Source organism: Rhinoderma darwinii, chromosome 5, assembly GCF_050947455.1.
Source record: "Rhinoderma darwinii isolate aRhiDar2 chromosome 5, aRhiDar2.hap1, whole genome shotgun sequence".
Classification (NCBI taxonomy): Eukaryota; Metazoa; Chordata; class Amphibia; order Anura; family Rhinodermatidae; genus Rhinoderma; species Rhinoderma darwinii.
Genome location: NC_134691.1, coordinates 272,932,927 through 272,955,643, shown reverse-complemented (window position 1 = coordinate 272,955,643; position 22,717 = coordinate 272,932,927). Strand labels below are relative to the sequence as shown.

At 41.7% G+C, this 22,717-nt stretch overlaps 1 protein-coding gene across 4 annotated transcripts in view; it reads left to right on the top strand.

Moving 5' to 3' along the window:
* The window catches only part of CNOT10 (CCR4-NOT transcription complex subunit 10), a 146,630-nt gene that overhangs the window by 76,163 nt on the left and 47,750 nt on the right, over window positions 1-22,717 (top strand). For all 4 annotated transcript variants that reach the window (XM_075827163.1, XM_075827164.1, XM_075827162.1 and 1 more), the window contains 5 exons: window positions 4,081-4,198; window positions 8,875-9,018; window positions 16,693-16,895; window positions 19,007-19,128; window positions 21,623-21,799. In XM_075827163.1, the coding sequence (XP_075683278.1) occupies window positions 4,081-4,198; window positions 8,875-9,018; window positions 16,693-16,895; window positions 19,007-19,128; window positions 21,623-21,799 (764 nt within the window). The remainder of the gene's footprint in view (window positions 1-4,080; window positions 4,199-8,874; window positions 9,019-16,692; window positions 16,896-19,006; window positions 19,129-21,622; window positions 21,800-22,717) is intronic.

Below are 22,717 nucleotides of genomic sequence, written 5' to 3'. Positions count from 1 at the left end.
TTCAGACGAGCATGTACGATTTGCGTGCGTGTAAAATAAAAAAATAAAAAACAGCGTCTTTCCTACATTTATTGCCTGCGCATTGGCATCAGTGTGCTTTTTGTGTGGCATGCGTGCGAGCGCGTTATTTTTTTTACATTTATTTCTCGGCCTTTCTATTTAGTTGATGCGTGAAACACCGAAGCACACGGATGTTGTCCGTGTGCTGTCTGTGGTTTTCAAAACGCACTGTGAAAACGCACCGATATAGGACATGCGGTAAGTTTCACGCGTGTCTCAATAGCCCCATTGAAATCAATAGGTCCTTGTGCTGTGCGTTATTTCAACGGACAGCACATGGACGAGTATTACACTCGTCTGAATGAAACCTAACTTATAGGACCTAGTGACAGGTCCTCTTTAAATATTCATGAAGTTGTTTACTGAGCTGAATAGTGCGGTCTCCATGATTCCAGCACTTTTTCTTTTTTTTTTTTCTTTTCCTGGATCCAGAAATATGGCCCATTGTTGTGTTGGCTTCTATATGCTAATTTTCTGTAGTTGGCCAACAAGACATTATCTACCCTCAAGCTGCTTCATGCTGATTGGTCAGTATCAGAGGCAGGGAAGATATTAAGTGCCGCATCTATGTGGTTTTGCAGGGAGGGTGCTCTGTCTCTCATCCCACTGGCACTGATCGCAATGTGCTGGTGGCTTCTATGGTAGCCGTGGCCTAACAAAGGGGGCCTAACTGTAGTGGATGCCTGCTAGGCCAGGCCAGAGGCACCTAACAGGTGCCTGTCCATTTTACACTGACAGGCAATATTACACTGCAATACAGAAGTATTGCAGTTTATTATAAAAGTGATCAAATATTTGCACAGAGTAATGTCCCCTAGAGGGACTAAAAAAAAAAAAGTTAAAAACCGTTTATACGGTTCTTATAATAAAAATCCCAAATAAACCCACTTTTTCCCCTTCCGAAATGCTTTATTATGAAAAAACAAAAAAAGATTACACAGATTTGGTATCGCTGCGTCTGTAACGACCCCAACTATAAAGATCTTACGTTGAGTAACCCGCACGGCGAACGCTGTAAAAAATAAAATAAACCATGCCAGAATTGCTGTTTTCTGTTCATCCTTTTCGTATGGAAAAATGTGATAAGCGATCAAAATGATACCAATAAAAACTACAAGTTGTCATGCAAAAGAAAAGCCCTCATACAGCTGCATCGGCGGAAAAATAAAATTTATGGCTCTTTAAATATGGAGACAAAAAAATCTTGAAAAAGTGTTTTTATTGTGTAAAAGTAGTAAAAAATTATACACATTTGGTAACGTCGCAATCGTAACGATCCGCTGAATAAAGTTATGTTTTTACCACACAGTAAACTGCGTAAATTTAGGACGCAAAGAAGAGTAGCGAAATTGCTGGGTTATTCTCTATTAGCCCCCAAAAAAGTTAAAAGTTAATCAATACATTTTATGTACCCAAAAAAGGTGCTTTACAAAAATACAACTTGTCCCACAAAAAACAAGTCCTTATACAGCTATGTCGACGCAAAAATAAAAGTTATAGCTCTTTTAATGCGACGATGGAAAAACAAACACTAGCTTGGTCGTTAAGGCCTAAAATACATTTGTATATTGTGTAACTGCCTATAATTTCCAGCACCCGCGCTGTTCTTGTGCCACTGACATTTTGAATCCATCTTTTTGCTACTTGGCTGAACCAGTGTTCAGTGCGTGCCCACGCAGCCGCACGCATTGAAGACTATGATTACGTATCCCAAGATGCCTCTGTAAAGACTCCTAGATTGAGACAAGGATGCAGGAGAGCTGTAGGGAGGAGTATTATTTATTATACCTCCCATTGTATACTGTGAAATTATGACTACAATTCGCACCAGCACTTTTCCAGCTCGAACGCCTCAGCAGATAAGTGAGAGCTGTGAGTGTGAATAGAAAAGGTCAGGACGCGTTTAGGGATGCTCATCCACACCAGATGTATGTGCGAGCTGAATGCCAGTATTGGCGGGAGAGTGGTAAAAAGACAGATAAGGGAGGCTGGCTAACTATGTACGTCAAACGGGAGGGCCGGGTTTGAGCTGAAGAAAAGGGCTGGGGTTGCTCAGTTACTCTGCTGATGTAGACTTGTAGTTATACCCAGAAGTCAGGCACGTATGGAGACTGACCTCTGGTGTATACATGGACTAATGGTCAGACTTCAGTAACATGACTGACTTCACAGAAAAGAATGGGAAGAAAAACGTCAAGGAGTACAGGAGCAAACAGACTTACAAACAGTACTGCTGCATGAATGGTGAGTGCTACACAAAAGATTAATTTAAAAAAATCACCGGAGTGCCACTTTACTTACTATATTTCTTATATGGCAATACAGCAAGCAGGTCATATCTGTTGTTCACCTTTAAATAAAAAGTAGATACATTAATGGACCCCATTGCGGTCATAAAGTGTATTCAAAAGCCAGTCCACTTATATACATTCAATCTAAAATGAATTTCATGTACTATTACGCAGATTATGGGTCTACATTACTAATGGCTGCCATCTCTCTGGAGTCATTGATTGCATAATTGCTGTTCTGATTGTGTCACATTTGGACCATGCATCTAATATTTACATTATTATTATTTTTTTCTACAAGCATATAAAACGTTCTCACAGCAGATCAATTGGCTTTTGTCAGGGGAAGCTGCATTGCCTCTCATCTCAAAGTCTATCGTAATGACGGAAACAGCCAAGTACAGCGCTCAGCTGTTTCTGGCATTCTAATAGGTATTGAATGGGCAGTGGACGCATGCTGGACTGCTGCTCCATTCGATGTCCTCCTCACTGCGGCAGAGCAATAGGGGTTTCAGGATGGAGGGTTTGGGACACCCCTTCTTGCGATTTGTTGTGGACTTTCCTGTGGATAGGTGCTAATTTTTGATCTTTGGATAGTGGGATTGTGAGAATAACACCTTGTGTAGTTGAGAAACTCAAAAATCAACCCTTGAAGCGGCACTGGTCCCTTAGAACTTAATTCACTGTTAGTTCCTAGTGTCGCATAGTGAAGAAGCAGACACTGTGTAGGTCAAATTAGCTCCTTCCTCGGGCAGTATCAGAAAATAAAAGAGTAAAAAACAGTACATGTATTTATGCTTGAAAAAAACAGGAAAACTGTCAAAAGCAAAGGTCAATGGGCACCTGTCACATAAAACATCAAATAATGTCCAAAATAAATGCGGTAGTGGAAAAATAAGGGTGATGACCGTATGTTATAGTCACAGAAACGTTATAGCGGTACTTATAATAATATCAGGGGATTCTGTAAAGTAATTCTGAAGAACAGAGAAATGCCGTTCCTTCGGCACAGTTGGTGAGCGGTCCTGCTGGATGACCGGGTTACGTAACAAATAAATTGGGTCAGGAGAAATGGATTGGGGTATGAACAGGGAGGGGAATGTAGAGAGGGAAGGAGGGGTGTATTTCTTAGTACGAGCCGATAGATACGATTCTTCCCTCTCTACAATTTCAGCTTCACAGTGTCTGCTTCTTCACTATGCGACACTAGGAACCAACAGTGAATTATGTTCTAAGGGACCAGCGCCGCTTCAAGGGTTGATTTTTGAGGTTTTTTTTTTCTCCTACACAAGGTGTAATTCGCACAATCCCACTATCCTACTAAGAATCGGTCTAAGATTTTTGTTTCCGGTACAACCGTGGCTTGCAGTCTCTGACTATTAACTACAAGTCTACATCTTCAGGGGTGTCGTGCTCCGAGCACGACATCACCAGGTGAGCATGTTTATCACCACATCATCTATTTTACACCTTATGTAGGTAATGCCCTATGGTTGCGCGGGTTTGTATTCCCTTTTTCTTGGGAAATTTTTGATTTTGGGAATACCTTTTTAAAGCCAGATTGCCAACATATCCGATACCTGGATGGGTATGGGGATCTGTGTTTTTGTTTATATTTTTTAGCCCCTAGAGATGAGTAAGAATAATTATTAAATTTCTTTGTTCATTTTAAATGTCTTTTATTTCAGTGAGTTTCGTTTTGAATGTTATTATATTTTTCTTTTTGTAGTCTACCCTCTCACTGTTCTTAAAAAGTAATTTTGAGTACCTCAGAGGCAACTATCGGAAGGCTGTGAAACTACTCAACTCTTCAAATATCTCAGAACATCCAGGATTCATGAAAACTGGTAAATGTTTATACACTTCTTTTGATTACACTGTTGAATGGCACAAGGACGTACATGGTTAACTATCATGTATATCTAAATACAGCATTAAAGGGATCCTCCGTGACCGTATCATCGATAGCCTATGCTAATGTTCAGTGGATGTCTGACCTCCGCACAATGATGGGACCGAGCTACAATACCAGACAGAGTTGCATGTACAGACTAGATGCTGTGTCTGTGTATGCTCCCAGTCCACCAAGGTCCTATCCCTATTGATTAAACATTGATGGCCTATCTTAAGGCTAGACTCTCGTTAGTCTAGGAAAAAAATAAGTTTCAAGGAAATGCTATAAATGTACACTACCGTTCAAAAGTTTGGGGTCACCCAGACAATTTTGTGTTTTCCATGAAAACTCACACTTATATTTATCAAATGAGTTGCAAAATGACTAGAAAATATAGTCAAGACATTGACAAGGTTAGAAATAATGATTTTTATTTGAAATAATAATTTTCTCCTTCAAACTTTGCTTTCGTCAAAGAATGCTCCATTTGCAGCAATTACAGTATTGCAGACCTTTGGCATTCTAGCTGTTAATTTGCTGAGGTAATCGGGAGAAATTTCACCCCATGCTTCCAGAAGCCCCTCCCACAAGTTGGATTGGCTTGATGGGCACTTCTTGCGTACCATACGGTCAAGCTGCTCCCACAACCGCTCTATGGGGTTGAGATCTGGTGATTGCGCTGGCCACTCCATTACAGATAGAATACCAGCTGCCTGCTTCTTCCCTAAATAGTTCTTGCATAATTTGGAGGTGTGCTTTGGGTCATTGTCCTGTTGTAGGATGAAATTGGCTCCAATCAAGCGCTGTCCACAGGGTATGGCATGGCGTTGCAAAATGGAGTGATAGCCTTCCTTATTCAAAATCCCTTTTACCTTGTACAAATCTCCCACTTTACCAGCACCAAAGCAACCCCAGACCATCACATTACCTCCACCATGCTTGACAGATGGCGTCAGGCACTCTTCCAGCATCTTTTCAGTTGTTCTGCGTCTCACAAATGTTCTTCTGTGTGATCCAAACACCTCAAACTTCGATTTGTCTGTCCATAACACTTTTTTCCAATCTTCTTCTGTCCAATGTCGGTTTGCTTTTGCCCATATTAATCTTTTCCTTTTATTAGCCAGTCTCAGATATGGCTTTTTCTTTGCCACTCTGCCCTGAAGGCCAGCATCCCGGAGTCTCCTCTTCACTGTAGATGTTGACACTGGCGTTTTGCGGGTACTATTTAATGAAGCTGTCAGTTGAGGACCTGTGAGGCGTCTATTTCTCAAGCTAGAGACTCTAATGTACTTGTCTTGTTGCTCAGTTGTGCAGCGGGGCCTCCCACTTCTCTTTCTACTCTGGTTAGAGCCTGTGTGTGCTGTCCTCTGAAGGGAGTAGTACACACCGTTGTAGGAAATCTTCAGTTTCTTGGCAATTTCTCGCATGGAATAGCCTTCATTTCTAAGAACAAGAATAGACTGTCGAGTTTCACATGAAAGCTCTCTTTTTCTAGCCATTTTGAGCGTTTAATCGTACCCACAAATGTAATGCTCCAGATTCTCAACTAGCTCAAAGGAAGGTCAGTTTTATAGCTCCTCTAAACAGCAAAACTGTTTACAGCGATGCTAACATTGCACAAGGGTTTTCAAGTGTTTTCTAATCATTCATTAGCCTTCTAACACAGTTAGCAAACACAATGTACCATTAGAACACTGGAGTGATGGTTGCTGGAAATGGGTCTCTATACACCTATGTAGATATTGCATTAAAAACCAGACGTTTGCAGCTAGAATAGTCATTTAGCACATTAACCATGTATAGAGTGTATTTCTGATTAATTTAATGTTATCTTCATTGAAAAAAAAACTGCTTTTCTTTCAAAAATAAGGAAATTTCTAAGTGACCCTAAACTTTTGAACGGTAGTGTATGTTTTGTGGGGTACTGATCACCGGACCACCCACCTATTGCAATATGTATGGCCTCTAAATGACCTCCATCTAATGCTACATGCTTTCCTAGGAGATTACAACAGATTGAGGTTAGAGATGCCACACCTATTGGTCGCCAGCCCAGCTTTGATTAATAAGGGGTTGACTTCTATTCTAACAACCTGGCTTCTGCGTGTTTGCTGGATGTTTACTATTTTAATGTACCGCAATCTCTTCTCAACTGCGTTGTGTGGACCTGGCCCTACATAGTGTCATTGCTGGCTCCTAACTTTTGGAGCTGGTTCCTAGATCCTATTTAAGATTTGTCCAGGCCTACATTACACCATTCCCATTGAAGTCAATGAGCTGTTTGTGTGATGCATGGACGTGCTGAGTCCTCTAGTGAGATGCTCTGTGTAGCTGTTCACCCCTCCAGCCAATTGATAGAGGTTATGACGTTAACTTAAAGGAACACTCCCACAAAAAAAAAAAAAAATCTCCGTTTCTAAACTCACATCGATGCTGTGATGGTAATGAAAAGAGAAACGGACTTCCTGTCCACACATGAACCCGCTGTGATAGTTGGAGAGTCCTATTGATGGTCACATGACACAGCTGAGGACCATAAAGGCGTGGATAACTTACAAATACATCCACCTGTAAGAAAATGAACTTTAACAAAATTTACATAATGTGCCTTTCCAACGGGCCAGAGAATAAAATTTTTTCTTTTTTTTTGGGAGGGCTTCTTTTAAATGTCGTAATAAGGCCATAAATCCGTTTGCAAAGCATAGAGTTCTAATATCTAAGTTGGTGGGGTTCAAAACAGTTTTCACTATAGACTTTTCTATATAGGTGTCTAAAATAGTACATGCCCGGTCATGGATTCAGGAAGACTTAATTGCTTGGTCGCTAGATACTGCCCACACTATTTCTTGTGGTTCATATGGTGGAATCCTTCTATAAACTGGTAATTTTCTGTGTTAAAGTACAATTTCCCAAAAATCTTAAGTGCTATAAATATGTATTTACATTGGGACGCTCCTAACTGTACTGTCTTGTTCTGTGAAACAGTATAGTTCCCAAGTAGACCGCACCGTTTTCATGTGACTTCTATAATTGTTCATATTCATTTTCTGTTAGAATCAATATCAAGTAGCCTTCAGCTAACATTATTCTTTAAGACGATCTTATTTGAACGAGCTGCTATTAACTTTGTTAAAAGCAACATTTCCACACCATTGATTTCCGTTCTCTGCTTGTACAAGAATAATGCTCTGCAAATTCCAACGCTTCCTAAGGGGATTGTTGCACTGTTTCTTTTCATCCGAAAAGAAGTCTCCTTTTATCAAGATTGATAAATGTTCCATGGGAAATTAGTTATTAGGTAAAATAATATAGAAGTCCATTGAGCCCAACCGTTAATAGTTGCAACTCATGATTTACTCGAAACGCCATCAAAATCTGAGTTGTCTTAAAGGAGTTTTCCCATCTCCGTAAGTGATGGCCTACCGCTAGGATATGCCATCACTTACTGATCAGGTCTAACCTCTGGGGCTTCAACTGATCCCTAGAACGAAGGGAGTGCGGCAGCTTTGGCATTTTCTCTACGCAGCTTCACTCCCGACCAAGTGCTGTGCAGAGAACTGCAACTCGGCCTCATTCAAGTGAATGAAGTAGCATGCTCTGCGTCCGCAGGGGCCACTGCGTGATCCCGTGCTGAGGCACCTTTATTCTAATTTGGGATTTCGGCAGTCCGATAGATCAGTGTTATTGCATACCTTAGAGATCTGACAGAACTTACTTTGGTGGGAAACCTCCTTTAAACGATCTTTTACACAAATCTATTTCACGATGTATTGTATTTTACCAATAAAAGGAATTTGATCCCATCCTGAGGAAAGACTGGTTTCAGTAATGAGGTGTAATTCACAAGTTGTTGACCTCCAACCACCATGTAGAGATGTATAATTGGAGCATCGGTACATTTTTCCACTTGTCTCCATTTTCTTTTCCCATGTTATAAGAATCCTTTCGCTATATGCAGAGAATTTCCCATGATCAGCCACAAGTCATTTAGGTTGCTGGTTCTCCCACAGAGACCTGTATCTTGTACCCTCTGAAATCACTAGAGGGCATTGATACAGGCTTCTTATAAGTAAGGCTTCGTTCACATCTTCGTCAGGGTCCTGTCCTGGCGTTCCATCGGAGCTTCCGGTCAGAATGGGATACTGACTGAAACAAATGGAAACCGTAGATTTCCGTTTGTATCACCATTGATTTCAATGGTGATGGATCCGGTGCCAATGGTTTCCATTTGTCTCAGTTCCTCAAGGGTTCCGTCATTTTGACGGAGTCAATACCGTGGTCGACTGCGCTAATCATTCCATCAAAGTGACGGCACCCTTGCACAACTGAGGCAAACTGAAACCATTGGCACCAGATCAGTCACCATTGAAATCGATGGGGATGCAAACGGAGATCTATGGTTTCCGTTTGTTTGTCAGGGCTCAATTCTGACGGAAAGCTCAGACGGAACGTAAGAATAGAGCCCTGACACAGATGTGAACGAAGCCTAATGTTGTTTTTCTATTTTTAAGACTTGTTTTACTTTGGAATAAACCTGTAGGCGATGTGATTATTAGGGTGTTCTGATTTTCTTCAGACAGTATTTGTATATGACGCTACAGTCCTCATTCGAAGTGTTTCTGATTTTAGGTGAATGTGCTCGCTGCATGTTTTGGAATAATCTTGGCTGCATTCATTTTGCTATGGGAAAGCACAATTTAGGACTTTTCTACTTCAAAAAGGCTATCCAGGAAAATGACAATGCTTGTGCTCAGTTATCCACTACAGATCAAGGTAACCTCTTTTCCTATATTCCTCATGCAGCTTTTTGGCTGATTTATATAAAGCTCTGTTCACATGAGGGTTTTTCTATATATGCTTGGTAAACTGAGGAGAGCAAAAGGAATTCAAACAGATGCTGTTCTCTGTCCAGTCCATGTGTCGGAAATCCGTCCGCTCTCCTGATATGGCTGTTTTAGTAAATACTTGTATTTCCAAAGATATACGAATTCTGGTACTTTTTTTTAGAATGCTGAGTAAGTTGACAAGTGTTCATGGCAAAATGAAACTGTTTTTCTTTTTGATTTTGTTTTTTTTTTTGTTTTTTGTTTTTTTATCCCTTTTATGTAATTATGGGGACAGTCATCTTGTCTGAGCTGTTAACAGCGTTTGGTGATATGCTTTACGGCAGCCACATGGGCCATAGGAACTTGTGAACAGGAAGGGACTCGTTTACATCTATGTAAGGGATTTCTAGTCATTCTATGTAACGGGTGTAGAGATCATTGTGCAGGAAGGGATAGGAGGGGATCTGTGTCCATCACCTATTATCAATGGTGGATCCTTTGTGATCTCTACATATAGGTGTTACCTTTCATCGTAATCCTGCCTGTGATGATAATGCGATGACTGCGGAGAACAGGAAGGGGCAGTCTATTCTGAGGATCAGTGGCCAGAGTTAAAACTGAGAGTTTTTAGGATAATTTTTGAATGTCTTAGAAAAGAAAAAAAAAATCACAAACTTCTTTAACCCCTTAACGCTCCATGACCTACTATTAGGTCATGCTAACTGTAGCGTTCGCGCTCAGTGACCTAATAGTAGGTCATGGAGTAAACACGGCGCCGTTCGCGCGGGGCGCGTTCATGAGCTGTGATAGCTGCTGTTTCCGACAGCAGACTATCACTGCTCAATGTGCCGGGACCGATCGCGGAGCTCCCCCGCCGATTAACCCCTCAGAAGCCGCGTTCAATAGCGATCGCGGCTTCTTAGGGGTTAATCCGCCATCGCCGGCCTGCTACACGATAGCGGCCGGCGATGGTGACTATGGCAACCGGACACCAAACAATGGCGTCCGGCTATGCCATAGACGGAAGCCTAGTGGGTCCTGACAACGTCAGGACCCACTATGCTTGCTGTCAGTGAGTAGCTGACAGCTCTAATACACTGCACTACGCATGTAGTGCAGTGTATTAGAATAGCGATCAGGGCCTCCTGCCCTCATGTCCCCTAGTGGGACAAAGTAATAAAGTAAAAAAAAGATGTGTAAAAATAAGAAAATAAAAGTTTTAAAAGTAATAAAAGTAAAAGTCCCACTTTTTCCCTTATCAGTCATTTATAATTAATTTAAATATATAAACAAACAAATAAACTATACATAATTGGTATCGCCGCGTCCGTAACGGCCTGAACTACAAAATTATTTTGTTATTTATCCCGCACGGTGAACGCCGTAAAAAAATATATTGATAAACCGTACCACAATCACAATTCTTTGGTCACTTCACCTCCCAAAAAATGGAATAAAAAGAGATCAAAAAGTCGCATGTACCGAAAAATGGTCCTGATCGAAACTACAGTTCGTTACGCAAAAAATAAGTCCTCGCACGGCTTTATTGATTGAAAAATAAAAACGTTCTGGCTCTTAGAATAAGGCAACACAAAAAGTGAATGATTGTTTACAAAACGTATTTTATTGTGCAAACGCCATAAGACATCAAAAAAAACTATAAACATCTGGTATCGACGTGATCGTATCGCCCCGCAGAATAAAGTGAATATGTCATTTATAGTGCACGGTGAACGCTGTAAAAAAAAAAGTATACAAAAACAATAGTAGAATTGCTGTTTATTAGTCACCACGCCACCTAAAAATGGAATAAAAACTGATCAAAAAGCCGCATGCACCCCAAGAAAACTACAATGGATTCCTCAAGGGGTCTAGTTTCCAAATTGGGGTCACTTTTGGGGGGTTTCCAATGTTTTGGCACCACAAGACCTCTTCAAACCGGACATGGTGCCTAATAAAAAAGAGGGCTCAAAATCCACTAGGTGCTCCTTTGCTTCGGAGGCCGGTGCTTCAGTCCATTACCGCCCGAGGGCCACATGTGGGATATTTCTCAAAACTGCAGAATCTGGGCAATAAGTATTGAGTTGTGTTTCTCTGATAAATCCTTTTGTGTTATAAAAAAAATGGTATAAAAAGAGTAAATTTCACCTCTACTTTGCTCTAAATTTCTGTGAAACACCTAAAGGGTTCATAAACTTTCTAAATGCTGTTGTGAAAACTTTGAGGGGTCTAGTTTCTAAAATGGGGTGTTTGATAGGGGTTTCTAATATATGGGCCCCTCAAAGCAACTTCAGAAATGAACTGGAACCTAAAAAAATAAATAAATGAGGCATTACTTCGCTTCTTACATTATACTGATAATGAGCCGTGCCCACCCCGAGATGACCCCAGTTTTGACCGTTTGGATAAACGGAGACCCCTATTAGACCGTTTCAGTGCCCGGTTTTCCCAAGCATACACCCCCGAGAAGTGTTTTTCTATTGATGAGTCCCTGGTACATTTTAAAGGGAGGGTTCAATTCCGCCAGTACCTGCCAGGTAAGAGGGCAAGGTATGGCGTGAAGATGTATAAGCTGCGAGAGGGCATCAGGGTATACCTACAGATTTAGGATATATGAAGGAAAGGCCACCCGCAAACCAGACTGCATCCTGGACTACAATAGGTACATGGGAGGGATGGATTTGTCAAATCAAGTCCTGAAGCCCTACAGCGCCATGCGGTGTGGTATAAGAAGCTGGCCGGGCACATCATACAGATGGCTTTGTACAATGTGTACGTGCTACGTCGATGTTCAGGCCAGAGGGGAACTTTCCTGGAATTTCAAGATCTAATCTTTAGGGACCAGGAAGGGGGGGCACCCAGTACTTCTGGAAGCGAGGCCACACGCATCGTACCAGGGCAACACTTTCCAGGAGAAGTTCCCCAAACCGGTGGAAAGGGAAAGAGTCAAAAGAGGTGCAGAGTCTGCTATAAGAGGGGGATAAGGAAGAACACAATATACCAATGTGACACGTGTCCCGAAAAACCAGGGCTCTGTATAAAAGATTGTTTTAAAATGTATCATACATCCCTTGATTTTTAATTTACCCTGATGCACTCCGCACAGCTTACCTCCCTCATCTTTCCCTTCTGAGCCCTGCCGTATGCCCAGGCAGCTGATAACAGCCACATGTAGGGTATTGCCGTACCCAGGAGAACCCACATTACAATTTAAGGGGTGTATATCTCCGGTGGCGCATGCTGGGCACACTATATTGGACACTGAAATGGCATATATATATATAAATTTGCAAATCTCACACTGCACCATCTGCTGCGCATTATCTTTTACACAGTACCTGTGGGGTCAAAATGCTTACTACACCTCTAGATGAATGTCTTAAGGGGTGTAGTTTTTAAAATGGGGTCACTTCTCGGGGGTTTCAACTGTACTGGTACCTCAGGGGCTTCTGCATACATGACTTAGCACCAGAAAAGCTCCAGTAGGCCAAATGGTGGTCCTTTTCTTCTGAGCCCTCCCATGGGCCCAAACGGCAGTTTATCACCACAAATGGGGTATTGCCGCACTAAGGACAAATTGGGCAACAAAATGGGGTATGTTGTTCCTTGTGAAAATAAGAAATTTTGATCAAAAATGACATCTTATTGGAAAAAATATCATTTTTTTCATTTCACAGCCCAATTCAAATAGGTGCTCTGAAAAAACTGTGCTGTCAAAATGATAACAAAAACCATAAATGAATTCCTTGAGGGGTGTAGTTTCCAAAATGGGGTCACTTCTGGTGGGTTTCCATTGTTTTGATACCTCTGGGCCTCTGCAAATGCGACATGGCACCCGAAAACCAATCCAGCAAAATCTGGACTCCAACAAACACATAGCGCTCCTTTCCGTCTGAGCCCTCCCATGGGCCCAAACGGCAGTTTATCACCACAAATGGGGTATTGCCGCACTATGGACAAATTGGGCAACAAAATGGGGTATGTTGTTCCCTGTGAAAATAAGAAATTTTGATCAAAAATGACATCTTATTGGAAAAAATATCATTTTTTTCATTTCACAGCCCAATTCAAATAGGTGCTGTGAAAAAACTGTGCGGTCAAAATGATAACAAAAACCATAAATGAATTCCTTGAGGGGTGTAATTTCCAAAATGGGGTCACTTCTGGTGGGTTTCCATTGTTTTGATACCTCAACACCTCTTCAAACCTGGCATGCTGCCTAAAATATATTCTAATAAAAAAGAGGCCTCAAAATGCACTAGGTGCTTCTTTGCTTCTAGGGCTTGTGTTTTAGTCCACGAGCGCACTAGAGGCACATGTGGGACATTTCTAAAAACTGCAGAATCTGGACAATACATATTTAGTAGTATTTCTCTGGTAAAACCTTCTCTGTTACTAAAAAAAAATTGAATAAAATTGAAATTCAGCAGAAAAAATGAAATTTGCAAATTTCATTTCCACTTTGCTTTAATTCCTGTGAAATGCCTGAAGGGTTAAAAAACTTTCTATATGCTGTTTTGAATACTTTGAGGGGTCTAGTTTTTAAAATGGGGTGTTTTATGGGGGTTTCTAATACATAGGCCCCTCAAATCCACTTCAGAACTGAACTGGCACCTTCAAAAAAAGGCTTTTGAAATTTTCTTAAGAATTTGAGAAATTGCTGTTTATGTTCTAAGCCTTGTAACGTCCAAGAAAAATAAAATAATGTTCAAAAAACGATGCCAATCTAAAGTAGACATATGGGAAATGTGAACTAGTAACTATTTTTGGTGGTATAACCGTCTGTTTTTCAAGCAGATACATTTAAATTCTGAAAAATGCTATTTTTTTGTAAATTTTCTCTAAATTTTGCAATTTTTCACAAATAAAGACTGAATATATCGACCAAATTTTACCACAAACATGAAGCCCAAAGTGTCACGAGAAAACAATCTCAGAATCGCTTGGATAGGTTTAAGCATTCCGACGTTATTACCATATAAAGTGAAATATGTCAGATTTGAAAAATGGGCTCTGAGCCTTAAGGCCCAAACTAGGCTGCGTCCTTAAGGGGTTAAAGAGGCTCTGTCACCAGATTTTGCAACCCCTATCTCCTATTGCAGCAGAGCGGCGCTGCAATGTAGATTACAGTAACGTTTTTTTTTTTTTTTTTAAAACTAGCATTTTTGGCCAAGTTATGACCATTTTTATATTTATGCAAATGAGGCTTTCTAAAGTACAACTGGGCGTGTTTACTAGCTGGGCGTTGTGAATAGAAGTTTATGATGCTGACGAATCGGCATCATCCACTTCTCTGCACAACGCCCTGCTTCTGGCAGTGCACAGACACACAGCGTGTTCTCGAGAGATCACGCTGTGACGTCACTCACTTCCTGCCCCAGGTCCTGCATCGTGTCGGACGAGCGAGGACACATCGGCACCAGAGGCTATAGTTGATTCTGCAGCAGCATCGGCGTTTGCAGGTAAGTCGATGTAGCTACTTACCTGCAAACGCCGATGCTGCTGCAGAATCAAATGTAGCCTCTGGTGCCTATGTGTCCTCGCTCGTCCGACACGATGCAGGACCTGGGGCAGGAAGTGAGTGACGTCACAGCGTGATCTCTCGAACACGCTGTGTGTCTGTGCACTGCCAGAAGCTGGGTGGTAACGAAGAGAAGTGGATGATGCTGATTCGTAAGAATCATACACTTCTATTCACAACGCCCAGCTAGTAAAAAGTAAAAACGCCCCGATGTAACGAACACAATACACGCCCAGATGTACTTTAGAAAGCCTCATTTGCATAAATATAAAAATGGTCATAACTTGGCCAAAAATGCTTGTTATAAAAAAAAAACAACAAAAAAAACGTTACTCTTATCTACATTGCAGCGCCGATCTGCTGCAATAGGAGATAGGGGTTGCAAAATCTGGTGACAGAGCCTCTTTAAAAATGTTTAACACAAAAAATATGATTTAGAAAATAGTTTGTTTTCTGATGAGCGTTCCCTTTAAGGTTACTAATTCATTATTATCCCTCCCCTTCTGTGCCTTGCTGGAAAAGTAATGTACATGTTCTACAAATTTATAGGTTTCAACAAAATATTATAAAATAAAAAATACGCAGCAAAACCGCAAGAAATTTGCAGCAAAAAGCGCACCTGAAGGTGAGGTTTTCACATTTTGCTGCGTAAATCTTTGCAGGGTTTTGCTGCGTATTTCTCCAGAACTAGGGAGATAGAATCGTGGGATAAATTGACATTCCGCGGTTTAGAAAATACGCACCGCGGGTCAATTTACATCCCGTTAAGTACTGCAGCGTGCACATGAGATTTCCTGGAATCTCATCGCTTATGCTGGTACTGTATTAGTCTGCGGTTATGCCGCACGCAAAACCACACGTAATACGCATGGTGTGCATTGACCCTTATACTGCAAATCCGCAAGAAATTCCTCCCCAGTGTAAATATTGCCTAATTGTTCAACATTTAATCGTGACCATTGGCACTATAATTTTGGGCATTAAGGGCCTGTTCACACGGATTATTTTGACTAGCTTTTTGGAGCGGATACCGCTCCGCAAAAACCGGACGAAAATGCCTCCCATTGATTTCAATGGGAAGCGGGGGCGGTTTCCTCCCGCGAGTGGTAAAACCGCCTCGCGGGAGAAAGACGGGACATGCCCTATCTTCGCGTGTTTACGCCTCTGACCTCCCATTGACATCAATGGGAGGCAGAGTGAGCGTATTTCGCTGAGTTTTTTGCCTGTAGCACTCAATGGGCACGGGCGAAAAAAGCTGCGAAAATCGCGGCAAACAACGTGCAGGAAGGACAAAATCTGCCTCAAAATCACAAACAGAATTTTTGGGCAGAATTTTCCTCCTGCAAAAAACTCCAGCCTTATCTGCCAAATTTTCAGTCCAACTGCCTTAGGCGTGATTTACACGAGCGTTTGCATTTTGCGCACGCAAAAAACGCAGCGTTTTGCGTGCGCAAAAGGCACTTAACAGCTCCGTGTGTCATCAGATTTTCGCGCAGCCGCCATCATTCTGACACTCCGTCTGGATGTTTGTAAACAGAAAAGCACGTGGTGCTTTTCTGTTTACATTCAGAGTTTGACAGCTGTTGCGCGAATCACGCACGTCACATGGAAGTGCTTCCGTGTGGCATGCGTGGTTTTCACGCACCCATTGACTTCAGTGGGTGCGGGATGCGCGAACAGCGCACAAAGAAAGGACATGTCGTGAGTTTTACGCAACGCACTCGCGCTGCGCAAAATTCACGCACCTTTTGCACTGCCCCATAGACTAATATAGGTGCGTACGACACGCGTGAAAAGCACGCGTGTCGCACGCGCCTATATTACGCTCGTGTAAATGATACCTTAGGCTGTGTTGATCCATTTTTATTTGGGGCTTTGTCATTTTTGCTGGACTGCAGCAGTTTAGCAATCAACTCAACACAATTGTGACGTGAACTAGTAAAGTAGGATTCACCATTCCAGAGCGTTTACTCTGGTCTATTCTGCTTTGTCGCCCACGTCACCCTAGCTTTTTTTTTTTCATTTGTTTACCGTATTCATGACATTTGTTGTTTTCTGTGATCTACAAATATTTCAACCAGAATTTGTTACATTTTACAGCGAAGAAGTTTTCAGGTAGACCGATGTGTACTCTGTTGACCAACAAACGCTATGAGTTGCTGTATAACTGTGGGATTCAGCTTTTGCACATTGGGAGACCGCTGGCAGCCTTTGAATGTTTGATAGAAGCTGTTCAAGTGTATCACTCGAACCCGCGACTCTGGCTAAGATTAGCAGAGTGTTGTATAGCTGCCAATAAAGGGGTAAGTAACAAGTCCTTTTATATAGCTAGAACTTCCTCATGTGTATCTTACTCGTTTATTCAGAATACCTCTTTGCGTTGGGTTCTTAGTGGAAATGGGGAGCAGTAAGGCACTTCAGCATGTGGCTTAGGATTTCTTTCCCCTCGGATTCCACGGCTCCTAAACGACAAGCCCCCCCTCTTTCTGTTTTTGGACCTCCTAAATGGGTCCTCTGACTATTCCATTCATGACCTGAGGCATTTCATAGGGCACTTGGTCTCCCAAGGATTACATAGAAAATAACAGCAACTATTTCTATTTATATCTTGTTTTTTTAATAATAATTCTGTTTACATGTTCTCTTGCAATGGCTTCAAGAATAAAAAAAATTATATTTGCTTATATTTAGTTTTATTGACCTTGTACTGTGGCCGCAAATGGGTCAAAGCCATGAAACGTTGCCTGACATCTCGAGTATAAGGACACAAAGTTGTTCTTTTCCTTTTTTATTTTTATTTTTTCTCCAGAAGGCTCACTTTGTAGTCTGTGGATTCTGTTTATTTACAAATGTATTCTGCTTCCTCATTTACAACCAGCAGGGGGCGCTCATCTGTCAGTCTTATTCTCTACTCACCTAGTAGAGATCAACACGAAGCCTGAAGAGTATTTTCGAAGTGTTTTATTGATGCAGAAACCCTGATTAATAGCTTTATTTTGATTCTGTCATTATAGTGATCAGTCAATACGGTTATGTGCGATTTTCTAAAACCGTATTATTTGGGTAGAAAATCTAAATGAACTGATTCTGAAACTGTAGTCTTCATTCTAAATGTGGTTTATCTACTGGAGAAGATCTTCTGCCCTTCCCCTATTTTATATAATTCTGATGGCTACGTTTGCCCCACAACCATCAATAATCCGTTAAGCTTCGTTTGTGTTTTTTGTCAGCCACAGAAAATACAAGAAGAAATATTTTACAGCTGCATGCAAGTGCTGCTATATTAAAGCGATCTTGTATGAAAGTCGATGTTGCTTTTAATAACCGTATTCTAGGAATTCTCTGTTTTTCATTGTATATTTTTGGTCTAAATCACCCACATCTCAGCGATTTGTTTATTTTATATTTGCTGTAGTGAAATTAACAACTTTTCTTACTCAAGGTTTCAACCCTTGCATCCAAAAATCTCCTGTTTTCCTATTTCTATGATCTCGATCTGCAGCGCCGCACCGTTGCTTACATCCGGCAGCGTAGGGAATGGGTGGGATTGTTTGGCAGTTGTCATGTGACTTGCGGCTTCTCTGGTGAAACATGGGCACGCTTTTATGTTATCTTCCATTAGGATTTGTAAAGACTGTAGACTTTACAGTTTGCAAGTCCTTAAACTATAGACACGTTTGCTGAATAACTTCTGGAACAATAGAGACTCGCTGCCAATGGTTCGCACAACACACACAGACTCACAGGAATTAGATCTAACTTTTATGTGTCTCTTGCATAGGCCAATATGTCACCATCTCCCTGCATTGAAAAAAAAATGCAGTGAAATCCGCAGGAAATGGCGTTTTTTTTCCGCGGCGAAATGTCTGCTAGTTTTAACGGAAGTCTCTGCAGCTTTTCAGTTACGTGTGGACAAGCCCTTTATAGTGTACTCGAAGCAACAATAATACCTATAGAAAACCGTGGTCCACTGATTAAATTCCATGTAATCTTTTATTAATGCATGTTCTCAGCTCAATCGTATGTAGACAATGCATAATTAATCCAACAAACTTTTTCAATACATCATCTATAATACAGGATAATAGGCACCCTGTCCTCTAATAAACATGTAACGCTAAATTCAGATATCAAAGAAATACCTTTATATATCCAAAAGGCCAACTAATTAGATCTAGACTATCCAATAATCCAAATGCACGTGTGTCAATGCAAATACAGATAAACTAGTGTGTCTAAAAGCTGCTAACCATGTAAACTAATAACCTTGCCTATTCTCACCCCCTGCAGAATATACAACATTTTAATGACTGTTATGGAGTGAAGGTCCCATGCGCCCTGGCTATGTGAGAAGATATCGTGCCTGTTAATATTGGATCTTTTTTATTAGGTAATTTTTTTGCTTTTATTTCAGACACCGGAACAAGAAGCAAAAGGCCTTCCCAGCAAGAAGGGCATAGTCCAATCTGTAGTGGGCCAGGGTTATCATCGGAAAATAGTCCTAGCTTCACAGTCCGTTCAGAACCTCTTGTACAAGTAAGATATTTTTTATTTTACATTTTTTTACGCTCTTTACTAAAGATTTGAACCTCTGTCCTTTTTTTATAGAAATATCATAACTAATAATAACTAGAGGGCAGTCACATGCGGCAGATTTTGTTGCTAAAGTTTTCTGCGACCTGAAAATCGGTCCCATTGATCTGAATGAGGTTGTTTCTGCAGCAGGGCCATGGATTTCCAATCACAAAAAATGTTATCAACAAAATCTGCCGCATGTGACTGCACCCTTACAGTGTGTTCACACTGAGTTTTTTGCAGGCAGAAAATTCAGATTTTGATCTGCCTGCACGTAGTTTGCCGCATTTTTCTCCAGCGGCCATTGAGCGCCGCAGGCAAAAAAACACAGCAAAATACGCTTTCTGTACCTCCCATTGATGTCAATGGGAGGTCCGAGACATAAACGCCCGAAGTTAGGGCATGTTGCTTCATTTTCCCACGAGGCGGTTTTTCCGCTGGTGGGGAAAAAAACTCCTCCGCCTCCCATTAAAATCAATGGGAGGCGTTTTTTGGCGCATTTCCCGACACTGTTTCCGTGTCACCAAAAGGAGTAAAAAAAAAACAAAAAACTGTGGGTGAACTAGCCCTAAGGCTGGGTTCCCACACCGCGTAAACACAGCAGAATTTCCGCAATGGATTTCAGTCCGGGAATTCTGCAGCATTTACAATACCAGCAAAGTCTATTTAGAGTTTACAAATCTCAGGCCCGCACTGCGGAAATAAAACGCAGAAAAGTAGTGCGGAAAATGTTCTGTGGTGCGACTTTCAAATCCGCAGTGACTGCTGCATAGTCTGAGCAGAGACGCTGCCTGCTTGTCCCATAGACTAGAATGGGAAATATGACTTCCATACTAAAATATGCATGTTGATGTTTGTACCAGTGTTTATGCAGCAGAAACGCTGTAGAAACCGCTGGTAGTCTGCAGGTACACACATAGTCAATGCTTCACACTAATTACGCAGGAAAATCTGCAGAGTTTCCACAGCAATATGCGTTTTTTTCTTTGCCATGTAGACACAGAACAGCAGTATTGGCTAAGAAAATGACATGACGATCATTACCAATTCATATCATTAATCGCCTCTACTACAGTTCTTGTTTGGTTTTCTTTGTATTTCTATTACATGTGTATTACACAGTCGCGTCACATTATTATGACCACCTCCTACTTTCGGCGTCGGCAGCGCGTAGGTCATGAAGGAAATGATGTGTCGTGGGCTGGCTTGGTGGGTATCTAAGGTGTGCGATAGGCTGTCTGAGCACATATCACTCGTTGTTGCCACGGGTAAAAGGGGCAATCTATCAGAGTTGCAAAAAGGGATGATTATGGCTTTCAGGCCAGTATTTCTCAAACCGCACAGTTTAACGGCTCGCGTGCTGCTATGGTGAAAGTATCGTGAGTGGACAAATAGCACCATTTGAATAACCGACGTGGAAACCGCGGAGCACCACGTGCCATTGATGTGAGAGGTGAACGTTGGCTACGAAGGTGCGCGAGGGCTGAACGACACGACTGATTGTCACTGCTCCTATGCTAACAAAGGTGCATCGGGGAAAAAATGGCTTAAATTTGCACGCCAGTATCGGAATTGGACCACAGATGGATTGGCAAAGGGTTGCTTTCTCTGATGAGTCATGTTTTCAGCTTCATCGAATTGGATGTTGGCGTGTCAAGCGAGAAACATGAGAGAACAAACACCCTGCAATCATTGCTGGAAGAACACAAGCTGGTGGCGGCAGCGTTATGATCAGGGGAATTTTTTCATGGCATTCTCTGGGGACCAGATTTGGATATGAATCAATCGTTGCAGATCACGTCCCCTCATACATACTATTTGTCGTTTCTGGGGCAGGTGGAATCTTCCAGCAAGACAATGCGACATGTCACACAGCTAGAAATGTCTGACATTGGTTGGAATAGCACGACCAAGACTTCCAAGTACTTCCCTGGCCCCCTAATTCGCCAGATGCGAACCCAATTGAGCATTTGTGGGACCACCTCGATCGTCTTGTTGCTCTATGGATCCTCCCCCACGCACCCTCCAGCAAATGTGGGATGCACTGCAGTCAGCATGGCTCCAGATACCGGAGACAACCTACCAGCACTTTATAGAGTCACTCCCAGCCCGAGCTGCTGTCTGTGCTGCACACGGCGGTTACTCTGGATATTAGCTGGTGGTCATAATAATGTGACTCGACTGAGTATAGTGTTTATTAGTGAAACCTCTGAGACAACAAAAATTGTAGTGAAAAATGTTCCCCTCTCCTCGTGGGAGGTAGTTCTCTGAGGGCCATTTACATTGGATATAGGGGAATTGAAAATCTGTCACACAAAAATCTGTTCTTGGTCATTTGGACAAGTTTCACTGTGTGTGTGTGTGTGTATATATATGTATGTATATTTTGTTACATGTGAATCCGTATTAGCTAATTAGAATATATGTTCATATTTTATTGTTTTTAATCTTTCAGTGATGGGGAATCTTCCGCCATTCCAGTAGCCAGTATGGAGTTTGCAGCAATTTGCTTACGAAATGCTTTACTTCTGTTGCCGGAGGACCAGCAGGATGGTAATAAAGAAAATGGTGCAAAGAATAACAGTCAGACAGGCAACACAGACTCCAGTGGGGAGAGCAGTGAAGCATGCAGGTAAGTGGTTGGAACAATCCCCTTTACAGTACGAAGTTAATATGGCAAATTTCAAAACCAGGTATTGCAGTTTTTTTTAATGTTATCAACCAAATTAGACAAGTGATCACAAATGTGGGTTTTACTTAGAGAACCTGTCGCTAGGTTTGTAGTCGCTAAACCACCAGCATGCAGTTATGCAGTAGGGATTTAGTGTTCCAAACCTGCCCACGTCAAAAATGGACGTTTCAGGAATAGTTAGTAAAGTAAATTACAACTTGCCTAGGGGAGTCCGGTGGCATCATGTGCAAATTAAGTGGAGGACTATGCACCTCGCTTCACTGCGCATACTATGTGTACTGTCGACTGTTTCATGTGTGCATGCGCCCAATGCCGCTCCCAGGCTGATCTCGGTAACTTAGAAGTTACTTTGCGAACTATTCTTTCAGTACATTTTAAGTGGCTCAATCATCGTTAGAATGGGGCTGCTGTTAATATAGTTCATCCACATACAGTTTGCGGTGCTGCCGACAAACAATGTGTTTTTTTTAGCCTGCATTAAAGATGTGATGAGCCGACAAACGAGCTCTTTGCACTGGGCAATGATCAAGCATGAACGTTCCTACGGATTCTCATTCGACTGATAATTTTTTTTGCCACCATGATTCCCAGTACTCCCACCAATCAGCAGAACTAAAAAAGTGAAACCCCCTTTCGTTCAGATAATTTTTGAAGGTCCAGGGGGTTGGACTGACACCAATCGCAAGTTTATGGCCTTTCCTGACGCCAATCGCAAGTTTATGGCCTTTCCTGACGCCAATCGCAAGTTTATGGCCTTTCCTGACACTGATCGCACGTTTATGGCCTTTCCTGACACCGATCGCACGTTTATGGCCTTTCCTGACACCGATCGCACGTTTATGGCCTTTCCTGACACCG